Genomic DNA, 20,537 nt, shown 5'->3' with positions numbered 1-20,537 from the left:
ATAAAATGAAGTAAGCATCTCTGCTTAGACAGCCTCCCCTGTGACTTGAATAAATGATGGCATGGATGAAAGGATGGCTGGAGAAATAAAGTAGAATAAAAAAGGCTTTTGGCAATAAAGAAAAGTCGGATGTGTGCCTTTTTTCCCTGTCCGGCCCTCACTCACTGGCTGACTCATGGGCGTGTTACAGGATTCAGTGATTCATCATCAGATGGTGAGAATGAGACTCTGGGTGCCTGATCACAAAAATTCATCCAGGGGACTTTACATCAGCTAAACATGCACCGTCCTGTGTCCACAGCAGAGTTTAATCAGTCATTTATAAAGTTTATGGTCTGTATCACGGTTTCTAATTTGATTAAGTAATTCATGATTTATGACCATTTATTTATGTACAGCCTGCTTTCTTACAGTTTATAGGAAATATTTATCAAATTAAAGTTTTAGCTTCAGGTTTCAGCGTGCAGATCGGTCACTGTGAACATCGATGAAAAGGTCTGCGGCTCTCACCGAGGAGGGAAAATCACACACTGTGGGTTTTTATTGACTAGTTATATTTATTTCCTTTGTATTCAGCTAAATGTTTTCAAACCATTTGATAAACATTGTTTAACCACCTAGTATGGAGCTCTGAGACCTTCGTGGTGGAACAAGACAAACCAGGAGCCTGTGGAGAATAATGAGCTGAGCCACATTTTAGGACTGAGAAAGTCCTCGCTCCAGTTTCACAGGCCTCAGTTTGCTGACTGAAAGGCTGCTCTGGGAGGGGTGGAGGGCTTGGACTGTTGACCCCAGTGCTGACCTCCAGTATGCTGGCTACGTGCCGGAAAGCGGCACAAACACCAGTCAACGGGCACATTAGCAGCCCTGTGAGGCTGTACTGCATGTTCAGCTGATCTGTGAACACACAAACAACTGAAGACGTGCGCTCACGATGCATTTCAACTTTGCTGGGATTTAATGTTAACTTTAAATACCGTAAACAATATATGTAGTGTAGTTTTTATTTATTACAGCATGTCAATGAACTACATATCTGTCTGTGCTGTTGATGCGATTCCAGCATCCCAGTTGGCTCCAAAGTTATTTCAGTAATACCTGAAACAAAAAACATGCTGATCACTGAAATTAAAAACTAGATTTTAGAAAAATAGGAACTGAAACAATATTGTGCACTTATAAAACTACAAATAAGAGGTTGAAAAATAGTTATAGTTTCTGAGGACACGGTAACATTTTTTAAGTGTTGGCTTTGAGACTGTGGCTTTATTGGGACTCTGCCTCCTTTAATAATTCATGTTTTAAACCTGTGACACACAAAAGACTAAAAACACAAATCTGTAAAAGCTAAATCTGAAGCTGTAACCTATAGATTCAACAACATTTTAAAAGGAATTTTTGGTCATTTTCTGCACTTATTATTAATATAACTAAATTTATTATAGATCCTTCAATCTTCCAGGCCTTTATTTTTGCTTCGTTTCATTTTTAATAAATCCCATTTTGATTTTGAAGACTCCATATGGGTTTAAATTTATAATCATTTATTTTTGAGATGGAGTTTTTTTCAGATTGAACATCACCTGCCATATACAGTTGGGTTAGTAGTTCTCATTTGGTTTATGTTTGAAATAAATCTGTTATCTATAGTTTCAGTAACAAATAAAATACAAAAAAACAAGGAAAAAAAAAAAAAAGCAGCATGAGGCATTTTATTTTTTACATTTTTTTAAATTTATTTATTGGCCACCATTTCACGTTTTCCACATTAATTTGGATATGATGGAATGCTTCGTTAGGATTCCCCCTCCCACACCACCATCGCTGTTCAGCTGACATCACCTCACTCTACTCAAGCTTCCCCTCCCTGCCCCACACACACACACACGTGCCGACACACACACACACACACACACACACACACACACACGAGGCAAAGTAAGGGTGCTGGGCAGAGCCAAAAGGGATGCAGGAGGTACAGTATGGGTGAGGGGTGGGGCTGTTCCAACTGTTCCCTCCCCGCTTCAGATATCAGACACGTCTCTCAGACCGACCCGACCAGTAAACTCAACCAATCTCTGTTTGCTGTAGTAAACACATGAATCTCTGATTAGGCATGAATGCAGTGCAACCCATCAGAATCCCCCACCCGCCCACCCACCAGGTCTGAGAGCGTCCACATGGGCCAACTCTGCCCCAACCGGGCCAAACTGGCAACAGCTGGGCACAATGGTACATTATTAAAAAAAAAAAAAAAAAAAAAAAAAAATAGATGACAAGTCCTAAATAATAAAAAATTCAAAGCGAAAGCAATTAAATAAAATACGATTTTCCCCAAAAAGTTAACTTTGTTCCTTTTAGAATAGAGTCAGTAGCCGTGCTGAAACGAGGAGACAGAACCGAAAGATTTGGGAATGAAGAAATGACAACAGACCACCCCCCCACTGAAAGAAAGGAAATAATTGGTCTCGGCTACAGATGGGGGCTCTTTGTGCTACACCATGGGGGTTATTTTAGTGAAAACATCTACAGGATGGCCCCTTTTCCCCTGAGAGATCAGTCCTTACAAAACCGCCACACAAACCTATGGTCCTACCAGAGGGAGAAGAACACTGGCAGCAGCCCGCCCCCCCCTTACATACAAACATAGGTTACAACGCTCGATTTGCTGATACCCACACTGAACAAATGAACAGCAAGGACTCTTTAAAAGGAGGGGGGCGTGTGGAAAAACAAACATTTTGGATCTCAATGCCATTTTTTTTCTCTCTTACATTTGGTTCAAAATATACAAGGCAGACAGCTGATGTGGAGCTTTGCAGACAAGGCATTGAGGTCTCCCACAGGAGATGGTGCACTGTTCCACAGGGTCCCGCCAGGTGGGACAAGACCAGTCTGAGCCAGAGGTTGGGAGGTTGCAGATGTGACGGGGGGGGGGTGAAAAAAAACAAAAAACAAAAACCTGCCATGCCAGTGATGGACTGACTAGCTGGCGGGCTGTTATCAGGCCGGCTTACTGACTGACTGAGAGGCAGTTAAAGGGGAATAATTAATGTTCACAGGACAGGGAAGGTCCACAAGGAAGTGAAGGTGGTGATGGTGACTGTTTGGGAGGGTTAGGGCGGGACTCGTCTCCTCTCTCTCCGTTTCTGCTGACGTTTACAACTCATCGTGTTCGTTGTCGTCGTCAGTGCCGTCCTCACTATCAGAGTCGTCTTCCAAATCCTGCAGAGCAGAGAACAAGGGTTAGAGATTCAACCAATTCCAATTTACTAAATATCAACTGTCAACATAAACTACTCAAAGACATGAAAGGAACGCTTTAATTGAAAAATGCTGATATCTACTGATACAGTCCGAGTTAAAGTAAGACTTTGCTTATTGAGACAACTCAACAAATCCTGCTGGAGCTGTGACAAACTAGTGAAAATAACCTCCGATGTCACCCCAAAACCCTTTATCACTAAACAAGACCAGGAGTCAACACCATCAAGACACACAGCTCGCCATTTTGATGACATCTCTGCTTTACGTGTCTAGTCTGAGGACAGTTGTGGTGAGGAGAGGTGTGGGATATGTGAAGATGCTAATGGTGACTGCTTTTTTTGCTGGAGGCTCAGGTCTCCATGCGAAGCCCAGTAAACAGCAACAACAGCTGCAGGAGGCATTAGAGGACTGGGCTGCAATTAGACTTGTGTGAAGGGGAGGCGTGGTGGCAACAGTGGAGTGGGAAGGTGTCAGGAGAAAGTCTCCCATGCTAACGTGCACACCAGAGTGACACAGGGAAGTAGGGTAGAGTATCTCTGCATCTTTAACTGAGGATTCCTCAGAGTTTCAGAAACTTTAACCAAAGTTTTCATTTTCTTCAAATATTTGAATCCATACATGTCGTAATTCTGGCTTTTCTTCAGAAAATTTAAAGATACATTTTGATTAACTGCTTACATCTGGGCAAGATTATTTGGACATCTACATCCGTGAAAGGTCAAACGAGATACCGCCGAGCATAATCTAATTGATGATGTTCAGCGGTGACCATAAGAGTGCCGTCTGTGCACCTTGGTTCAGAGGATCTCACCTCAGGTTCCAGGTCATCATCATCTCCTGCGGGGGCACCGCCTTCTTTGCCGCCACTCTCCAGGAACTTGGTGAAGCCCTCAAGCGTTCTCTCCCCGTTGTAGTCGATCACCTGCAGATGAGACATCATTTCAGAAAGAAAACCAAGAACGGAAGAGTCTCCTCTCACGGAGGTGCATACTAATCCTCATCCAAAGGACTTATTTCCTTTTGGAAAACACTACAAATAAAGCTGAAAATAAAATCTTGTGCACTGAAAACATAAATTTGACTTTAATACAAAGATTTGGATTTAACAAAGTTAAACTTTTCCATGTTTGTTTCTGAGAAATGCACACAAAACATTTAATTGCAAAGAGAAAATGTGGCTGAGCCTCAACACTGAGTAGATTTGCTTTATTATTTTATAATGTCCAAAGCTGATCTATACACAGGACAAAAGTAAAAAAAGACAGTCAACTTTTAGAAAACCAGCAAATTTAATTTTAGCATCTTAAATCAGACATAATCATGTCTGTCATTGTAGCCACCTCCAGACTCCTCTGCATGCTTCCACTAATCAGTGTCACAGGCTAATCTGCAGACTTATTACGCGGAGACCCCGGTATATAGCACTCATTTAAGATTCCTGAGAGAAAGTGCCATAGGATGCCTGGCCAATAAAGCGCAAGGCATGTGCAGGCCATCTTAAAGTGAGTGAAGCCATGGAGCAGGAATGCCCAAGAACCGCACACCAACATAATGCTGCAGAAAGTTTCAGGAGTGGGCTCATGTTTCTGCACAGGGTTAACGCTGCTAAATCAGGAGGCGGTAATAGCACTGAGGTGACCCTAACGGCAATGATTTCACATCCCCCAAAAACAGCAAAGACATAAATAAGATTAGTGTGAGGGTGGAAATGGCTTCTCTCCGGCTCAGTGATCAGACAAAGGACTTTCAGCCGTAACATGCCAACCATTATTAAAACTAGTGTGGTGTGTTCGGGCCGGTGGGAATCATTTATTAATGTTTATTAAAAAGTATTAGTATTTTTGCTCATTTGTTTTTAACTTCGACTCGTCAGCTTTGGCTCATTTTCTGTGAAAAATCAAAATAACACATTTGCAGTGACGTATTAAAAAGTGGTGTTTGGATCTACTGGACACACTTGAAGATGTGGAGGTGCTGTAATCCCTCCTCCTGGCCTCATTTTTAACCCAAATGTGAACATAAATTGCAAATTCAACATTGTTCTGTACTCAGACTGAAACTATTGACCGAGTCACAGTTTTACTGAGGTGACAGATCAAGGAAGGCCAGGTTTCATTTCCTTCTATAAACTCAGACGACTTCAAAATCAGAAAGGTCACAGTGTAAGAACGTCCACGTCAGCCATCTCCATCTTTTACATACAGTCTGTTAAAGCCATCAGCACTCACCTTGCGCTCTTCTCCTGCAGGGAAGAACTTCAGAGTGGGGAAACTGTGGACTTTGACAGCATCAATCTCATTGGCTGTGGAGTCCATTTTGGCTACAATAGTGTCGGCGCTGTCCTTGTACTTCTCTCCCAGCTTCTCCCAGATTGGAGCCAGCTGCTTGCAGTGTCCACACCATGGTGCATCTAAATCACCGCAAAGATTATTAAGAGAGGAAAACCAGAATTTTAATGGTGAATAATTTCTGATGAAAAACAGTAACAGCCGTCAGCTCAGGGAAAACAATGAGGTTTAAACTTCTTTGTAACTTTTACAAAACAGGTTAAAAATGACACCCCAGGATGTAGAGTAAACAGCATCAGGACTCTGATGCTTACCAGCTACGGTGGATATAAAGTAGCAGCTGACAAAATCCTTTCTGAAGCCACTGCAGGTTGTGTTTGAGTTGGGTTTGCGTGTCTGCAGTTATCTGCTGGAAGCCCGTCAATAGTGGATTCAATATCTAAGCTAACTTTAGCTAGTGTTGTTCACTGGGAGCAGAAAAGGCCCTGAGGTTACCTCTAACAGCCTGTGGACTGATTTTAAGGCCTTTCACCAAAGAGAGTCAAGGAAGGTTTAATTTTGTTAAAGGTGTAAACTGCCCAGACACCAGCAGACATGCTTGTACTTATTTGTTTGTTTAGCATTTATTTGAAACCTCAAAATGTAATTTTATACTGCAGGAAAAAAAAAACAACCTTTTACTCAATATGCATAGAATATTTTTCTTTTTATCTCAGTGAGTAAAATTCAGTTTGAAACGCTCTACAGTATAAAGCTAGAAACAAGTAACCACAGAGTGTGCATGCCACGTGCAGCCTCGGCTTCATGACCTGGCTCTATCCTTTGGCTGGCTAGAAAACGCATCACCTGTCAGGGAATACAGGGCTTTTCCTGATGTTCATACCTCAACATAAACCAGATATGGAAAAATTGTTCCAAAAATAGTACAAATCTGGACAAGGATCACTACTAAACAATCCTACAGCTAAATTTAACCAGAGCTTTTCAGCATCAAGTGTCTGGTAGCAAATTAATTTGCAGAGAGCGTGCATGAGTGAGCCTCGAGAATGAGCAGGTATCTGGCTTAGCTTGGGCAAAGCAAGACGATTTGAGTTTCAGACAAGGGGCTTTGCCAAATCTCACACCCAAGAGTGTGAGTGCAAAAATACCCCATCACCCCAACCTGCTTGCCCCACTTCTGATTTAAGGAAATGTGTGATAAACAAGCTGCTCCATAAAATAAAAATGGTTGAAATGCAGAAAGAAGAGAAAGCTCTTACAGAATTCCACAAAGACGTTCTTGGAAGGATTGAAGGCAACCTCCTCAAAGTTTTTGCCGACCAAAACTTTGACAGGGTTTTTGTCCCAGTCTTTAGGGATGTCCTGGCTCATGAGGTGGGGCTGTGAGAAACAGACAATCACTTCTTTAAAAAGTGAACTGTGGTTTGGAGAGAGTATTTGAAGCACATTCCTACAGGCAAGGATCACACAGATACATTATGGCATTAAGCGGATTAAGGCTGTAATTGCTTGTAAGATTCCACAAAGATGTTTGCACTCTGGATGTGGTCATGCAATCGTCTTCACTATGTGATTTATGGAGACTGTAAAGTCCAAAATTAACATTTCTCGTGGCCAGAACATAAAGTCTATGTATAGCGGTGTCCCTCACCTTGAGTTTGCCCTCAGTGAACAGTTTGCAGAACTCAGTGATGCTTTCTGCAGTGATGGCGTCGCTCTCTGGCTTGTACTTGGTCATCTCGTCCTCCAGAGTGATGAGGCGGATGGCAGGGCACTCCTCTTTCCTCAGGCCAAAGAACTCCAGGATTCTCTGGTTGTCGTCAACGTCGCTGTCGATGAAGATGAACAGGATCTGGACAGAAGAGAGAGGGCGGAGTCAGTGAATGATTTTACTCAAAATAGCCCTACTGATGTGTGCGTCAGGGTGTACACAGGTACAAAGAGTCAAGTTTAAGAAGTGCGATTAAATGTTTTGCCAACTTTGGATGTTTACTGGAGAAGTAAACATTCCTTTCCTTCAGAAAGAGACGCTTTTCACCGTCCAAAAACACCAACAACACACCTGGTGTGTTTACTTTATTGATAATGTATTTTCAGTCAAGCGTTTTCCTTGAGATCTTCATTGCAGGTCACTGATGGCTGGCTCTCTTCTGCTGGACACTGAGTGCTGCACCTTATTTTCTAGCATGATGGAGAACTCCCACTCTTCCAAATGAGTGATGTGTATCAAGTCAAAATTGTGTGTTCATGTGATTATAGACAGCCTACCTAACTGTTAGAGGTTAATATAGCCAGCCACCTATTGACATTTGTAAACACCTATAATGTCTTTTATGGGCAATGACTACAGACTTTATGGAAAATCCCAACATCCCAAAAGAAAAACCACACCGATGCACTTTACAGCGACAGCTGTGCCGTACCTGACCCTTGAATCCCTCTGCGGCCTTCTTAAACTGGTCCATTTTGTCCTGGAAGTCTGAGGCAGCTTTGGGCAGGAACATGAGGATGTGGGACTTGATTTCTCCGCCGAAGATTTTAGGGGCGGTCTGCAGGAAACAGTTTGACATGTGAGGAAAACATCTGGACAGCAGTATGGTGTGAGAAAATGGGATCTAAATGGTGTGTGCGGCCCCATCGATTACCTGCTCGGTGAACTCAATGACCAGGGGCAGCTGGTTGGCCTTGACAAAGGACAGAAGCGCTTCTTTGGTCAGGTCACCATCGAAGGTATTGCGTCCCTCATCAAACTGCAAAGGAAACATGGAAACATTTTAGATGCAAATATTACCCACCTGGTGTCACATCTAGTCTGCCTGTGAACACTGGACATAGATTTCCCAGACGAAGCACTTTAAAGTCGCCCGGTAACCCCCAGCAGACCGAACCGACTTTTATCGGTTGTTAAGAATAGGAGTGGTGCAGCTGTGCCAGGCAGCTCTTACTGGCACAATAGCAGAGAGGACATTTGGCCTGTGGCATACTGCCAGCCTCAATGGCACTGAAACTTAAGCTTTGAAATCCTCTGTCAAATAAACAAGTGAAAGACTCCCAGCTGTTTATTAAAACTGAGCCCCTGCTTTGGGAGCGTTTGCTTAAGAGCTGCACACATGTCAGCGGTGTTTGTGCTAGTATGAAGTTACCAACAGGTTTCAGAGGCCAGACAATGGCACGAGGAGGACTAAGCACTTGTACATGTGCCAAAAAGAAAGATCACCCAACACCCTAAGGGCCGAACACTTATGATGTGAAGTTGCTGCAGCATGAAGCAACTTCACGCTGCAGCAACAAGGACTGCATGAAATTGTTTTTGTTTTGTTTTTTTAAATTACAGATCACCTTCCAACTATCAAACACAAGGACAGAACTGTCTGTTTTTAATTTATTAAGTACACACCAATGTCAGAAATAGGCCAGTAGCTGTCGTGCAGTACGTGGACAGTATCACAGTTTAAGGTTAAGTTTGAAAACACAGTTATGTTTGCCAGATTATTTTCTGTCTATCAAGATTAAAGCTGCTTTCCTGGCTCTGCTGACAGCATAAAGTTATGAAAAACTCAACATCCCATTGGTTTAGAAACCTGAAGCTTCAGATGTTTCTAACAACATTAAAGCTTGCTCCGAGTGTTCATTTTTTTTTTTTTTTTTTTTTTTTTTTAAATAAGAGGTGGCTCTAAATACTGACAAACTAGCAGGGCAAAATGTTCGAGTGGTACATTTCTTAATAAATGATGCGCATGATGCGGTTTAAAGTTTTGAGTGTGATCACTCCGATTAACCGGTGTGATTAAGCTGTGTGATTAACCTAGCTACTGCTAGCTGCCTGCTCGACCTCAACTCGATTATTCTGTCACCAAACCGGATCTCGGCACCTTGTTTGTGTTAACATTGTTTGCTGTGCTGCAGCAGTTTAACAAGTTTATGCTTCACTTCTTCTCTGTTACATTTGGCACTTGTTAGCAGGCATTTGTGCACGCGTGTTGTACCATCACAATTTACAGATGCAGCTTCCTAACAGAGCCTTCCTAGCGTCAGCCGTTTGTCATTACAGCCGCCTTTGACTCCAAAAAACTAATATGGCAGCAACCACTGCACCAAAGGTTAGTCCAGAAACCAACGCAAGGCATCACAGCGGCTTTTTGATTTGGTTTGAGTTGAGTTTCCAGGATTTGCTCATAGTTCAGATTGAAAATGTTTAGGTTTCTTGAGTTTCAGTGTTGATCATTTCTCAGGGGAAAAACTCAGTCATGTAGACATCAAACATCTCAATAAACACATTTAACAAAGTCTCATCAGGGAGAAATCAAACTGACAACGACTAAAACTAAAATGATATTAACTACATTATTTTAGCTTTAGGTACATTAGACTGTTTGAGTTACTTTTTTTCTAAACTCTAGTTTGTTTTTATTTTAGTGAAAATGTTTTCATACCCATTTTTAGGTTTTAAGGAGAGTTTTTAAATCAAGTAATCTGCCATTGTTTTTACATGTTCTTTAAATTTGTGCCCATTTGAATTTCTTATGTAACCGACCTGATTTTGAGGTTAAAATTGACATCATGTGAACACACTTGGCCAATAAAACATCCACAGACTTTTCATAACTGATATTTGCCTATTGTAAATTTTCAACGGTTTTCATTTCCATAGGTTCCTCATGTTACATGGTTACCACTTCTGAAAGATCCTCTGGACTTTGAGCCAATCTGATGAATCAACAGGCTGACTGTACTGCAGATAACAAACTGATCTCTGACCAACTGCACATGAGATGGCTGTAGTCAATGACCTCTTGTGTAAATTATAGTGAGTTTTATTACCTATACAGGCTTATAGGAAGGCCTTCAAATTCCATGCATTCCTCTGCTTTTAGCCAACGGGGGCTGCTTGGAGACAGACCGTAACCTAACAACATGCACGTCTTAAACGTTCAAGTAGCTCAAGCGAGCCAAGTTTAGCACCGGAGAACGGATACTGTGGGTTCAACAGCATCAAATTACAGAGGTGTGGATCAGAGACACAGCTGTGGCGTCTTCTGCAGGTCCACTGTAAATACTCACACATGGAAGTGTGTGTTTCACAGGCACAAACAACATATTTACAATGTATTCCGATTACACCTCAGACCGAGTAACATCTTTAAATGAAGCCAGTAAGAGAACTGTGTCTTCGTGATGTCCTGTGAACACAGTTTGTCCGCATGTGTGTGTACAAACAGACGCAAGAGAATATTTGAGAGTCACCTTCTTGAAGAGGACAATGCTGTCTTTGGACACTTCAAACTTGGAGTAAACTGCATCATTAGAGGTCTTGGCGAAGGGAATGTCATCTATGGCCTGAGCTGCTTTTTCATAGGCCTGGGCACCAGCAGACTCTGCATCCTAAAAGACAAACAGCAATCCTCTGAAGCTACTGCAAGTTTCAGTCAAACTGCTTTGAAAGCAAAAAGTAAAATATATGTATATTTTTAAAGGAAAATCAGGAATTGGGACCAATCTTCTGCTTTTAGAGATGATACCCTAAACACATTTCAGTTATAGAGATCCGAATCGCACCTTGAAGAATCCGATGACTGCCACCTCATTATCAGCGATCAGAGACTCCGCGTCGGTGACCTCGTTCAGGGTGGCGACGGCGGGCCCTGTGCGCTTCTTCAGCCAGCTGACGATGTCATCTGCCTGCCTGCCAGCTGAAACAAAACAGTAATTCAAGCTCTTTAGTTTGGATTTCAATAGAAATAGCTGATCTTAAGCGGGGGGAAAAAATGGGTACATGAATATTAATTCGAAAAACCTCCATATGCGTGCCTCTTCTTTGCCCACTTAGCTGAACCCCAGCGATTGTGCTGCTGAGAGTACGAGTCAGAGCAGTGCTAAAGTTCATTATTTTATAAATAAAAGTCATTAATTTTTATGCATTTTATTATTTTGATACATTTAGATGAGCTGTTAGAATATTGTTGAAAGCAGTTTTGTAAGAGCCAAACCATTACCCAAACACAGTCTAACTTTAACCAACAACAGAGTCTTAAACAAAATGAAGCCAACATCAGTGCCAAATACCACCAGTTCCTCTACTGGCCATTAATTCCCATAAACCTCCAACTTCACAATACATAAAAAAGGCCTGTCAGTAAAGTTTCAGAAATTTACATCACATTTTCATAAATCTTACATGACACAAATTACCTGGGATCTGTGTCTGTGCAGCGAACCTGTACGCTTTTATGAAGGCAGGTTGCCAACAATGGGCACTAGCATCAGCTGATTACTTGGCACTCTACCATCTCAACCAAGCATGAACAGTTTTATTGAATAGTTATTTATATTAACATAAAAATAAAAAAAGTCAGCATTTTAACATTTTTTTTAAAGTTATTATAAATAAAAATAACATACCGGCAAACAAAATGCCAACTTCATTCTTTACATTGCATGCATGTTTTACCCTACAGTCCGCGTGTATAAAAACACTTGTGCGTACTTTGTTTAATTTTTCCTTTTTGGCCTAAATTTGTTTTTGTTACACAACTCACGTCATCAGATCACGTTGTAGTAAGAGTTTCAAGAAAGGTGCAATCTGCATGCTGAACAGGGACCATCACATATTTAAAGAGTTTATTCTTACAATGTCCTCTTTGTACCTCTTTGTATACCCAAAAACATTAGTAACACTATTCCTAAAAGTTCAGTGCACCAATTAGTTTTAAGTACAAAACTATTTAAAAAGCACCAATGAAACCATCTTGGATCAGGCAGACCTTGATGAAATTTTTTGGGGGGGTGGATTGAAGTGAATTTGCACAGCACTTCCTGTGGTCACACGCAACACACGGAGGCAGAAAGACAACCGACTCACTTTATGGGTGTGAACACTTAAGTGCCTTTGCCAGTTAAAATTTTTGCACTTCTGCAATTTCTGAAACCTAACTGCTCTTTACAACTTCAACTCATGCTCAGTTGTTTCCCCTTTCACATTTAAGCACCTCAGCAGTTTAATCACCACACAATGATAGAAAAATAAAACTCTGTACGCCACGTTTGTGAGGCTGTTAAAACACGTTTACTTTCTGTGGGTTTTACTTAAACTGAACTTAAAAGAGGCTGGACTGGTGATGCAACAGCAGTTTCACTAAGAAAAACGTTTATGAGGCGATTCAGCACGTAGTCTTGGTGCAGCACTTTGAGGTCTCAGGCAGTGCGTGGGAGACGGGAGGCGGCTTTTTTTTTTTTTTTTAAAGTCAGAGTAGTCATTTCCACAAAAGCACTTCCCAACCTGCTCTCTTCTCCTGCAGCTGAAAACTGAGCCAGGCCAGCAGAGGAGACGTGAAGAAATGCACATACCTCGACCACGTCTCAGAGGCAGCGTGAAGGGAACGTGCGGAGCAAGGCCCGCCCACTGCCTGTCTAATGCAGCCGATTGGCTGGCTCATGTTTGGGCTGCTGTGCAGATCATATTACTTAGGAGTCACTCGGGCCCGGCTTCAGTAATTTAATCTAAACCCCTAACCCTGTCATAACATCATTTTTATGACATAATAGTCAGTCACTATGTTGAGACAGAACTTACTTAAGATTGCATCATTTCAGAGGCAAGAACACTCCAATTCAACAAAGAGCATTGAAGGAGAAAAGTCACAAAGCAGCAATGCACCATCATCTCAGTATTTTAGCACCAGCTGAGAAACATGCTGAATGATGCTGAAATAAACCCTATAAAAGTAGATGTGTGGATGTGATTCTTGAGGAGAAAGTGGAAAGCTAAAAAAAATAAAGTGAAAGTCAACAGTTTCTAAAATTACTAGAAGCTACTTTCAGGTGCTTCCTTATTCACAGGAGATCGTCACAGCGGGTAACTCTGCACGTTTGGCAGACTTTTACACCGGTGCCCTTCCTGAAGAACCCCCAGGGGATTGGTGTCTCCTCCCAATGCTACAAAGACAAACACTGTTGTTCTAATAGTTCTATTAAAAAGTATAAAACAAATCCAGATTATTATATACACAAGAAAGCTATGGATTGTGACTGGCTGTTATGGCTCTCTGAAATGTAAAAACCAAAAAACAAACCCCCCCAAACAAAGGATAAACTTCAGATTTCTCATCAGTTATTCTCAAAGTGTGTAGTTCATATAAATTTCATCGTGAGGCAAAAATTAAACTGAGGTATGAACATTTAGGATATCAGTTTGTGTTGTGCTGTTTCTATTATATTGCACGCAAAACATGGAGTGGAATGAACGAATGAACGAAATCTTCATACATCTTTGTGTATACTAATTTTTCTTCTTCACATTTATTTAAAGTGTTAAATTATATATTTATAGTATTTTCTGGTTGTTGACACTTCAGAAAAACTAACATTTAAAATAATAAATCTCTCCACATGAAACTATGACACGACCATCTGGTTTAATCACAGATGATTAAAATTTACTTTAAGAGTCCGCTTGTAGACAATAAGGCCTGTGATTCTTGCAGCTTGCCATCCTTTATGAATCAGCTACTGTTAATCAAAGCTGATGTTTCTGCTTAAATATGAAAAATAATCATGTGATGGATGAATCCGGAAGGCCATGGTGTAACTGATAAGACTATCAGGAAGCTGACGTGGAAGTTTGTCATCATTTCCATAAGTCCATCCTTCCCCGAGCTGACGGGGACCTACGCGAGTAGCTGACTAGATGACTAAACGTTACTGCACTCACTACACTTAAATGATTCTAGCTTTATAAACAGCATGGATGTAGATTTCTTTCTACGAGGGCTCTGGTGATCCTACTCCAGAAATGTTTTAATCCACCGTTCTGCTTTATATTAGGCCGTTTGTGTGTCTTGATTTGGCAGGAATCCTGCTCATGTGTGTATGCGACACCTGTTCACAGCAATGAAACTTCATAATTATTTAGCAAATCTTGGGTTTATTAGCTTGTTTATGCAACATTTCTACTCCTGTACAAAAGATGTGAGCCTTCCTCGTGTCTGTGCTTTGGTTTGATTTTTAGGAATAATGTTTTTCTGATGTTATCAAGTCTGGAAACAAGGACAGCCTACATTTAGCATGGGGGCCACAAACAAGACTACATGCAAACCCCCAGAAACAGTCACTCACAACTTAATTGGCTTTGACCTCTGAAAAAGTCATTCCTGGAGCTTCTGTTCCTTCATGTTTGTCAGCCTGCTAGAACAGAGGCAGTACAGCCACCGGTTTGCATCACAACACTGTTTGATAGAGATAACCAAGGCAGATTCATGACGGTCATCGAGTACAGACTCACTGCTGAAGGAAATGAGAGGCTTTCTCGTTTTAATAATCAGTGGAATCCCTAATAGTTCAGACAGATGACAGCCGATGAAGCTGCGCAGTTCTGCAGTATTTTGATCTAGAAAATGAACGGCTGTTTGTTGACCGAGTTGAGGCTACAGCACGCCCGCTTTGCTGGCTGCTTTGTCCTCACACTCATTTATGCTCGCTGTTATAGTGTGAGTAGCTGCTGCAGTATGCTCCTAATGACACATGTCACCCCCAAGGTAATATCTCCCTTTGTATAGTCTGAATCTTTGAACTTTACTACAGATATAATTTAAAAATGGACACAATCGCCTCTGTCTTTAATCCAGCTGCAGTGGCACAAAATGCCAAGTTACAAAGATCGAGAGGACCACAACCAGCTGAAACGGCAGTTTGACACTGTGTGTGTGTGTGTGTGTGTGTGTGTGTGTGTGTGTGTGTGTATGTGAATAACTCCGTGTTAACCGTTTAAATGCTTTTACTCCCCCCCCCTCCCCTCCTCCCCTCACTCCCATTTTAATTACTTGGAAATCAGCAGCCAGGAACAACTGTGGTCCACCCCAATTTTTAAACTAAAACTTATGAATGAGATGCATCCATCCCCACTCACCTGAGTACTCTTTGGGAGATTCCTTGTCTCCACCCTTGAAGAACTTGATGGTGGGGTATCCCCGGACGCCGTACTCTTGGGTGAGTTCGGTTTCCTCTGTGGCATCCACTTTACCCAGGCGGATGTCTGAACCCTCTGCCTTTAGCATACCAGCAGCCTTGGCATACTCTGGAGCCAGGGCCTTGCAGTGACCACACCACGGGGCATCTGAGGAAACCACACAGAGAAAGGTTTGTATTGCTACCGAGAATGATATCAGATCATAATTGTGGAAAACAAAAATGTGACAAAGAACAGACCACATGAGAATTTGTATTAATCAGCAAATTAAAAAGCTACATTCATCCAAACCATCCATCGGCCATTTCCGCATCACCTTCTGTCCTTATATGGGGATGATTGATAAGATTTAATTTGCAGTCAGTTCTGATTATAGGTTCAGTTCTTTAGAGAATATTTTACTGATGCCAGATCTTTTCTGTGGAGCTTAGTTTTTTTTGTTTTTGCCTCAGTGCTTCTGTGATGAAAACTATGTAGAGACTGTAGAAAGTCTATTGAAATAGGACTCAGATGTTCAAAAGCTCCACTGCAAAGAGCCTGATGTCTTTTTGCAAAATTGTTGCTGTCAGAAAAAGACAGCAGCACTGATGAAAGTGCTGGAGTGCCTGGAGGCATTCGATCCTGATTGATAGGACACTCCAAAGCGGTTCTGAATTTCCATCCCCATTTCATCTCTTGGATCCAGCTTCACAAATTTGTACAAGCTGATTTTTGCTCAAGGATGCTGTGTGAGTGGGATTAAAGTATTTGAGTCTTCCTTCGCTTGGCACAAAGGGATAATAAAGAGGTTTTCCTAAACAATCAATTCTGTTTATCATCATTTAAAAAAAAAAAAAAAAAAAAAAAACCCAAAACAAAACAAAAAACCCCCCCAAAAAACATGGCCAATAGAGTGTCCTGTTATTCTACAGTGAAAATATCTGAATGTTTTAGAGCAACTTAAAGTGAAATTAGCACCTTTCTTAAAGGATGTTTGTACTTTTAATGATTCCCTTAAGGATCCATAATATATCTGTGTGTGGATGAGGAAAGAAGGTTGGTGGTTCAATCCCTGACTCCTTCAGTCTGTATATTAAACATCCTTAGACAAGATACAGAAATCAGAGTTGAGACAGTGTGCGAGTGCCTGACTTAGTGTGGCTCAGAGTAAAAATACTTTGAATGCTCAATTAGAAGGCACCATTAAAATATCACTCATTTACCAAAATAAAAAATTATGAAACTGAGGTGTGTGTGTGTGCGGACGTTCGTGCGCATCCGTGCGTGTGTGGGTGGGTATTGCAAGAGAAAAACCTTTTACAACATTAAAGTTACACATTTAAACGTTTCCTAAGATTAAAATGATAATATAGTAATAACTTGAACACTAAGATTAGAGATAATCTTAGATTATAAAGACATAGTTTTGCTGAAAAACAAAACCTTGTGTGTGCCTCTCTCCTCTTGTTTCACGTTCAGTCGTGAAGTGTACTTATACACTTGGAACCGATAAACCTGCTTATCAGAAAGGCCACGTCAACTAATGACCTCATTTTTTTTTAAAACTTCTTGACAAAGAACAAAACTTCCTTGTACCACTGGGGTCATTACAAACACATACAGTTGAACTTTTGTGAAGTACACGTCAACCTAGCTCCACGCACGCAGAGATCCCGCCCAGCTGAGGAGGACGTGGGCAAACAAAGCCCTTCATCCCTCCCATCCCGAGAGCCGACTGGTCCAATCAGCTGTCACACACTTTGTGAATCAGGTCAACAATCAGACAAAAGTGAAGCGGGACGGGCCTGCAAAGCCCAAACCAAAGAGTTTAATCAGCCAATTCAATCGGGAAATGAATTATCAGGAGGTGCAAGAAAAGCGAAAGCTACCGCATGAAACCGCAACAGCCAATCGAAACCTAACTTGACCCATTTATCTACTCTCCACCATCCCAGCTTTCCTGAATTTTACAATTTGGCCATTGAAATTAGGGGGAAATTTTGTAATAATAAAAAAAATACCTTATTTTAAAAACTCGGTATATTTCCCCGATTATAAGATACACTAAATACTCACAACTAACACAGACTTCTGTGACTTCAGAGAAAACTCACTGCCTTTTGCTATGTGCACAGCAACTTCCTCAGACACCCCCAAAGGCCCAATCTGAGGCGTGCAAAAACCCCCTTTGTGGCCTTAATAATGCTCTTAAAGCAACAGATGGATCTCCAAGTACGGCACTGCACAATTTCTATACAATTCACCAGAGATAAAGCTAATTTAAGGAAATACTATATTCGCACAGATGTTACAAACTGGTTGAGGTTTGCAGAAAATAAATCTGAGGGTCACTGCCAAGTTTTGCTTCCGCGGCAGAGTCCCGTTACACTTCGGTGTTAGCTTGACTAATTTTACCATCACAGCGAGAAAACAGCCCGATGATCAAGGCTCTCTGTTTCATTAAAGGAATAACTACAGTAGCTCTGCAGCTCGGTGAATTAGAGTCACGCATGAATGCAAAACCAAATCCCACGTCGGTGAGTTAGCTAACCAGCAGCAACTTATCTCAAGTGTCAAAGTTTAATGCTAACATTATGTCAGGCTTAACTCGGCTAGCTTAGCTCTGCACGAGAGGAGACCGGAGCGGGAGGCTTAGCTTGAGCTGGAGACCTTTTAAAGGCAGTCAGAACCACTTACAGAACTCAACCAGGATGTTGGGGTGAGCCTGGAGAGCCTCGTTGAAGTTACTCTTCTTCAGCACCAGGACATCTTCTTCCTCGGCTATTTCAGCGTTGATGGCCACAGCCAGTGTGCAGAAAATCAGAAACTTCAACATCGTCGCCGTCGAGTTTTCTTCCCTAAAATAGACGAAAGGTTCAGACGAGCTCGGCTACGGCTGGGGTGGAGGAACAGGTGTTAGTTTCAGGTCCGTTTCCCCTCGTTTAAGGTTGGGAGAGTAGCTGGTATTTTGTGTCTACCGCTACTAACGTGGCAGTGCACGCAGAAACCGGAGGGTCAGGCGTAGTGCGCATGCGCCTTTATGAGGCACAAAGCAGTTCGTGTTGAATTGTGACTGGATCGCAGCGGGCTGCACCTGGAAGTGAAAGAGAGGCGCTCCCTGCACACATCAGCCCGCCGAGAGCAGGAAAACTGGATGGGAAGGTTTTAACTGCCCACACTTTTTAAACAGGAAAAAAACCCCTCAACTATGTAATTATATTTTATAGGTTTACTTTATTAGAGTATATTACAGCGCACGAGCCACAAGTGCAATATGTGAAATATAGTATAGTGAAACATCGGAATTTACTGAATGCCTTTTCTTTTTTTCACGGCTCTTGGCGGTGGGGGGAATAGAAGTCTAAACTGATGCAACCAGCTGGGGGGGTGGAAACTGGGTGTTTGCAAAGAGGACAGAGCAAAGTCTGAATGATGACTAACACTTATCTGCCACATTGATTTTTACATTAACACCTCCATTGCAGCCTGGTTTGACAACAAAACTGAACAAATAAACGGAACTTTCTGTACTCACTCTGGATAATCCCCAGAACTCTGTGTCAATAGTTGGTGAAAGGGAAATCTGGTGGGATGGTTCTACAGAAATCTTTGCAATGCACATATTTTAAACCAAATAAAACTAAAACAGCTGCGATGGTGAGATACGGACATACATGAGAACATGAGTCATCTGAGAAAATTTTAGTGTATGTTTTACAACCTCCTTTACTAAGAAGTCAGGACACACACTGTAAAATGTCAAGAAAAGTGCAATGTGATTATCTTTAAATTATCAAAAGACCTTTAGTTGATTTAAACCAGATGAAAGACAATGTTTAAAGTGAGAAGTGTTCTTTTTTTCAAAAATGCATGTTATTTAAAAAAAAAAAAATTATTCCACCAAAACATTTTAAATATGTTAGAGGCATGTTTACCACTGTGTTGCATCACTGTGTTCAGGAACTGATGGAAATCAGTTGCCGGAGATTCGAAGCCAAATATTTTCACATTTTTGCTTCACATACGAGTTTGGCTGCTCTGCAGTTCAGGGCATCTTAAATCATATTTATTGCTCTATAGTGGCAGGCATGCAGTTTAGTACCCATACACTCTTTCTTTTTTATTGAATACGTGCAGAATAGTTTTGCATTGTCTTCCTGATTATGGAAGGCTTTCCCTGAAAAGGTGTCATCTAGATGAATGCCATTTTATGTGGTTGCAAAACCTGTATATATTGTTCAGCAGATTTAGTGCCACGTGTACTAATGCACCCTCAGTCACAGATACTGGCTGTTAAACTGTGTGCTAGTAACAAGCTGGATAGTTTATCCTGAGATGAGCTGACAGGAGCATTAAACACAACCTACTGTAGAGTAAAATATTAAAATAAATCATTGTGACAAAACAAAACTGGCTCTGGGGGTAAAACATGCACCATTGAAAAGGAGAAATAGATGAAAAATAGAAAAAAAACCAGGAAATTGACATAAAAATAACAGCCTAAAGATTGTAGAAATTTGTGACCACTTTAAAAAAAAAAAGTATTAATTTTGTGGTTTTACATTTGTGAAGTATTCCTGCTATGATTTCCACTGCAGTAAAAAGTGTGTTTTCAGTGCAGTTCTGGCTGAGGGCCTGAACATCACGGCCAGTTAGAAAAGTTAACAGGAAATCTATACGAAATTGCCACAATAAATAGGCAAAATTGACATTACCAACCTTTTCCTGAAGTTTTTGTAAGTGCTCCCTGTTGGTACTCAACATTGGAGTTACATGATTTTTGGTTTAGCAGCACAGATGAGTTCACTGGAAGGAAACATCCGCTTCAGAGATTCATCTTTGTGCACTCCAAGCAGACATTTTGTGGATTCTTAAAATGGCCAGACTGCTTCAAGCTGACAGTTACTGCAACAGTTAAAACCAATAACCGCTGGTTACAACCAAGATATGCACATCGTGTCAAACGTTGATGGGCTACAGCAGTAGAAGACCAAACCAGCTGCCTTTTGTCAGCTAAGAACAGGAAACTGAGGCTAAAATTC

The 20,537-nt window shown here is 41.3% G+C and overlaps 1 protein-coding gene across 1 annotated transcript; it reads right to left on the bottom strand.

The window, feature by feature from the left end:
• Positions 1-1,716: 1,716 nt before the first annotated feature.
• On the bottom strand, positions 1,717-18,540 carry p4hb (prolyl 4-hydroxylase, beta polypeptide). The gene is made up of 11 exons (XM_003448004.5): positions 18,193-18,540; positions 15,457-15,663; positions 11,112-11,245; positions 10,800-10,937; positions 8,201-8,305; positions 7,979-8,104; positions 7,207-7,407; positions 6,815-6,935; positions 5,496-5,677; positions 4,079-4,189; positions 1,717-3,225 (listed from the first exon to the last, which is right to left on the bottom strand). The coding sequence occupies exons 1-11, from the start codon at positions 18,329-18,331 to the stop codon at positions 3,160-3,162; spliced, it is 1,530 nt and encodes a 509-aa protein (XP_003448052.1). The 5' UTR covers positions 18,332-18,540; the 3' UTR covers positions 1,717-3,159.
• Between the last annotated feature and the right edge of the window lie 1,997 nt (positions 18,541-20,537).

The sequence above is a fragment of the Oreochromis niloticus genome, linkage group LG6 (assembly GCF_001858045.2).
Source record: "Oreochromis niloticus isolate F11D_XX linkage group LG6, O_niloticus_UMD_NMBU, whole genome shotgun sequence".
In the NCBI taxonomy this organism is placed as follows: domain Eukaryota; kingdom Metazoa; phylum Chordata; class Actinopteri; order Cichliformes; family Cichlidae; genus Oreochromis; species Oreochromis niloticus.
This window is presented reverse-complemented; position numbering and strand designations above follow the sequence as displayed.

Coding starts and splice junctions, on each gene's coding strand:
- p4hb (XM_003448004.5), bottom strand. CDS start 18,331: ATGTTGAAGTTTCTGATTTTCTGCACACTGGCTGTGGCCATCAACGCT. Junction 10,938..11,111: donor CAGTCATCGGATTCTTCAAG/GTGCGATTCGGA, acceptor TTTGTCTTTTAG/GATGCAGAGTCTGCTGGTGC. Junction 8,105..8,200: donor TCATTGAGTTCACCGAGCAG/GTAATCGATGGG, acceptor TGTTTCCTGCAG/ACCGCCCCTAAAATCTTCGG.